Here is a 5,180-nt window from a genome sequence, read left to right on the forward strand (position 1 = left end):
CTTTCCCCTGACTTCCCAAACTTTTCATTCCAAAATTTTGCATTTTGAAACTATATTCAAGTAAGATGTATTAGTTAACACCGTCTGAGTATACAGACATGAAAATGAGAATTGCCAGAGCAGAGTAAGTTAGAAGTCCATACTCTGGTATTGTACCAATGACTGCTTTAAGAAGAAAAAAAAATTAAGTCCTGTTTTGTTCTGTCTTACAGAGAAACCTACTTTTTCACGATAGAACAACTGGTATCACTGTGATAGAAGAACATTATTATATTGGCATTTCTCTGGAAATTCAAGTGTAACTTGTTACTGTAAAGCTTCACTGCACAACTGTTGGAGCCTTAGAGAAGTGTTGGTGTTGTTACTGAGGTAACATTTTGTCAGAGAAGTTGACAAGGGGAAGGTGAGGGATTGCATGGGTGAGTAAGGGTCTATCATGAAAGAAGAACAGGAAGGAAGAATTCTGTAACTTCATCTATTTTTTACAGTGAGTGGGATGATAGATCCATGTTCTCTACAAAACAGGGAAAACGGCAGTGATGACAGCTGAGGTTAGTGATGCATGCTGCTTAACAAACGTCTTAAGTCAAGTACTGACTCAAAAATATACCGGAGAGTGCCATAGTGTGTGCATGCACCTGTTTTTAATCGGAGTAGGGATGAGCGACACTTTATGTAGTCATTCCTCCAGACAGCTGCAGGTCACTTACCGAAGGAGGCCGGGGGTATGTGTCGTACGGGGGTGGTGGGCTGTCTTGTTTGGGTGTTGATGGAGTGTCAGCTTCCTCCTTATCGCTCTCACTCCAGTAATCTACTAGTTACAAAGAGATCAGATCAATAATTACCAATAAATTTTGATATGCTTGTATAGCAGAGACTTGTTTTCACAAAAGCAACTGGGAACTCCATCCTCAGTATTATTGAGAGTTAAGTACCAGTGAATGCTCACTGGGTAAATGTTAGCTGCTGTAGTTTGGAATTGTTTTAATCTAAAGAATCACAGAATCATCTGGTTGGAGGAGACCTTTAAGATGATTGAGTCCAACTGTTCACCCTGTTCTAAACATTACGGGGTATTTATGGGGTATACCCAGTCTAATGCCCCATCGCAGAGATTATTAAACAACAACCTGCAAATAAGCCACAAATTTAACTCCTGTACGTATCTTATAAATGCCACATGCATACAGAATACCCCTAATACAAGTATCATATTTTCAAATGCTTATATAGCCATAAAAATAATTATGATTGGACATATTTTGGACATCAGACATACGGAAAATATTGCAAGTGTTTTTCTAACAGAAAAAAAATGTAACTTGCTAAAGTCTTGTTGACTGCAAATAACACTAACAAATGTAATTAGCAGCAGCTGGCAAATCAAACAAGTGGGAGTTATTGCATACCTGAATAATCAATTCTATTTTTCTACTAACTTTCTTCATTGTATACTACCCAAGCTTCTCAATTAAATTTCTAATAATAAACAGCTGCATTTAAGATAAAATAGAAAAACTTTATATCCTGTATGTGCCTCATAAAACAGCTAGTGTCCCTGTTACCCACGCAAGAACATAAAGGTGATGCAGTAAGGAAAAATAGGACAATGACTTTAAAGCAGAGTTCCAAAAGATGGATGAGAAATTACAAAGGACGCAGATCTTATAGGATAACTTTAATGCGATATGAGGTTTCATTTTTTCAGGAAATCAAGTCTTGGCCAAGGCCATTTCATGTGTTTGGTAGCTTGGTCAAAGGGGAAAACACGAGGAAGAATGTACCACATCGGAATTTATATTTATTCTGTTGCAAATAATTTTAAAGCAGAGCAGCATCTCACTAAATGGACACTGGACCTTAACGTTCCTTACAAAAGAAAACTCCTTAACTGCCAACTCAGCTCAAGATGGATAACTTCAACATTTCTGCACATTTTAGGACTTCCATGCAAACATTTCTGTTGTCCCTTTGTTTCTGACTGTATTTATTACTGTCTAGTATTTGGGTCAATCACTGTACAACAGGACACTTCGGCTCAGACTATTCACAGGCAATTTTCACTTTGCCTGTTAAGTGTTTAACAAACTGCATGACTTACTACTTTGTCTTTGATAGATGAAGCAAAAAAGATTGACTGCTGCATCACAGATGACCTAAACCAAAAATCCAAGCTGGCACAACATACAATTTTGGCCTTAATGATTTTTTATTACTATGATGATTATTGTATTATATGATTATACAATATTACTGTATCTAATCTCATTCACGATTGAAAACAAAAACTTACCTTTAAATGACATCATCTGGAAACAGCTGTCCCTAAAATTTTGCCTATTTTTAGATTGTAGTAATGGTGGGGACAGCTTTATTTATCTATTTAATTTTTCCAAGCAGTAACAGCTCTATTTTAACTCTGAGTCTCTTCATTTTCCTCCTGCAAGCTTATAGCTGAGAGACTCTCTCAAAATGGTATAATAAATAAATAGCATAAATAAAGTTTTCATGACTACAAAATAAAAAATTCCAAACAGTTTCGTCTCTAGAAATCTGCAAAAAATTAATCTTTGGTGAATGAAAGACTAAATCAGTGAAAACTCATCTTTAAGTCACTCTTAGTTTTAAGAAAACTTGTTTCCAGCAATTCAAAACACCTGCAAATACTAGCATATAAGGGCATATGAGCATGTTTGTATTACAGCAAAGCAACATATGGCTTGTCTAGAAAAAAATTCTGCAGACACGGGGGTCAACTTCCAGATGAAATGTATGAAAATGGCCTCCCACCAATTTTAAAAATGTTCTGCTTTGGCAACTGACTCACCAGAGTCTGTCAAAAATGTGTACTATGCTATCAAACTGTTGCTGTATTTCCCTCTGCAGATTTTGTCCGGTTCGGTGACGGACAAGCTCAGTGCACTGGGCACATCTTGAAACCTTTCTGAATGAGCAACAGACTGCATATGTTATATATAAACTAACACTGGCTTGACATTTGCTGGTTAAATGTTTTCTATTTATATAAGCTAGATTTTTTTATCTGATTTTATATGAGTGGAAAGTATATAACTTACCCATCCAAGGAAGTCTCTTGCTATATGGCTAATATTTTTAATATGTATTTAATATGGAAAGTTGATGGTATTTTTATAAAACTGTTCCATAAAGAAAGTGATGCTTTATTCAGGAGTACACCCACAATTTGGTGATTCGTGCATCTTGGAAGGACTTGAAATATATTTATGCACTTCAGACTGAGAACCATTCAAGCCTTATTCGAAACAGGTTTGACAGCTGTTGTTTCAGCAGTATTATAAAGCTTTGCGGCAAAGGGCTGAGCAGAACAGAAATGAAAGACCTTTTGTAAAATCAAATATGTAGATAATGGTTGTTACAGTCACTGAATATAGAAATTTTCAGCTTCACAGTTTTTATAATTGCAAAAATGCTTGAAGCGAATAGAGAGGTTTTACTTTGCTAACTTGATGCCTTGGCTAATTAGGGACACTACCGAGCTGTCTACCAGCCCTTCTGCTGAGAGCCAAGGGTAATCACCAGCGGCATAAAAACACTGTCCAGCGGTGAGGGGGCAATTTCATATTGATTCCCCACTAAACAAAACCAAGCACTCAAAGACGTTATAGTTTTAGCTAACTGTATATGACAAATCACCTTGAGTGAAAGGCATTAAAGGGGTAGTAAAGAGCTCTGTCACTGCCTGGGATATAATTTCCAGAGTAAGTGGGGTCTCACTGATTATCTTCTATAGGGATACGTTTTAATAATAGGTAACACGAGGCCTGCATGTACGTGATCTCATGTCTAGGAGCTAGATCACCTGCTATTTTATTACTCAGCGATTGCTTGGCAGCAAAAATATTTCTCCAGATCCATCTGGATTTTGAAAGGTGTGTCATGTCCGCAGTTGTGCACTTGGACAGTATTAGCATAACTGTTCACACACTTTTTCCCTTACTGTCCCACATGGTATTGTAATTTCAGCGCCAACTTGCTGTCAATAGAAGTTTGAATTTGGCTTTGAATGCTAACATAGAGGATTTCCTAGAAGACTCCAAGATTGAGAGTTTGTTCACAGTCTCTTTGAGCAGGGACAGATGGTATACAGGTTCCTCCAAAATGGTTATTGTAGTGCTGCCTGGGGAGTACAGATTCCCAAACTGATTTTGAAGTCTGGCGATGCACTGGGAACTTGAGAAACAGTGAGCAAGGTGCTGCTATGCTGGGCTGTGTGAATGCTGAGTGCCTGGTGTTATGAACGACGTGATGTGCGAAGGACCATACCAGACTAAAACAGGGTGTGGGCAACACGCCCAGCATAAGCAGCTGCGCTTACTGGAAGACATGATTAGAAACGAAGCAATAGCATGTACATCCTAGTTATGTGGGAGAACGACATAACGCCCCCAAACCCTCCCACGCACGCCGCTACCACTGAACTACGGCAGTATGTTGTAAGCCACTGCTCTGCAACCCCCAGCTGATCCCTCTAGGATGCTCTGTGTTGAGGCAAGCAGAGTGTGAATCAAGACAGACATAATTTTCTGATGCTGACTTTTAATCTTCTACCACTACAAAATATTCTTCTGCCTTGATGTTTCTACCTGGCTGCCAAAGTTAGCCTTGCAGAGAAAGGAGTTCACCAGGGAAAGGAGGCTCTTTTCATGTCTCGCAGGAAAACAGCACCACAGCAGCACATTGCAGAGAGACAGCCCATGCACATCCTCCTCTGTATCAAACATAAGCTGATGCAGATCCGTGACTTTGGAGGGCAAGGACAACACGTTCCTTGGACAGGAACTATGGATCCGCTGGTAATTCAATCTCCCCAACACAACCGAGGACTGATCTTTTATTTTTTTGTCTGCAAACAAGATTTCTAGTGCAGCAAACTAAAGCAAAGCGACTCATTATTTTATATATGCTGCTTTTTTTAAATCCGTGAAATATTAGACATAAAAACGGAGCAGATGTAAAATGGTGTAAACTTTTAACTCCAAATGAAATGCCAACAGTGTTTTAGCATACAGCTCAACAGAGCAAAAAAAAGTAGAAATCACAAAAATTGAAGTGGCCTTCAAGTCTTCAGAGGAAATCCAATTACATAAACAAGCCTCAGAAGAATAGTTTTGTTCCTGAGATCAATTTCATGCATTCCT

At 38.4% G+C, this 5,180-nt stretch overlaps 1 protein-coding gene across 1 annotated transcript in view; it reads right to left on the minus strand.

Annotated features, from left to right (window-relative positions):
* The window catches only part of CNKSR2 (connector enhancer of kinase suppressor of Ras 2), a gene marked incomplete at its 3' end in the record, with an annotated part of 55,021 nt that overhangs the window by 1,187 nt on the left and 48,654 nt on the right, over positions 1 to 5,180 (minus strand). Inside the window, exon 12 of the mRNA XM_010133055.1 lies at positions 711 to 811. Within this exon, the coding sequence (XP_010131357.1) occupies positions 711 to 811 (101 nt within the window). The remainder of the gene's footprint in view (positions 1 to 710; positions 812 to 5,180) is intronic.

Source organism: Buceros rhinoceros, unplaced genomic scaffold, assembly GCF_000710305.1.
Source record: "Buceros rhinoceros silvestris isolate BGI_N320 unplaced genomic scaffold, ASM71030v1 scaffold18373, whole genome shotgun sequence".
Classification (NCBI taxonomy): Eukaryota; Metazoa; Chordata; class Aves; order Bucerotiformes; family Bucerotidae; genus Buceros; species Buceros rhinoceros.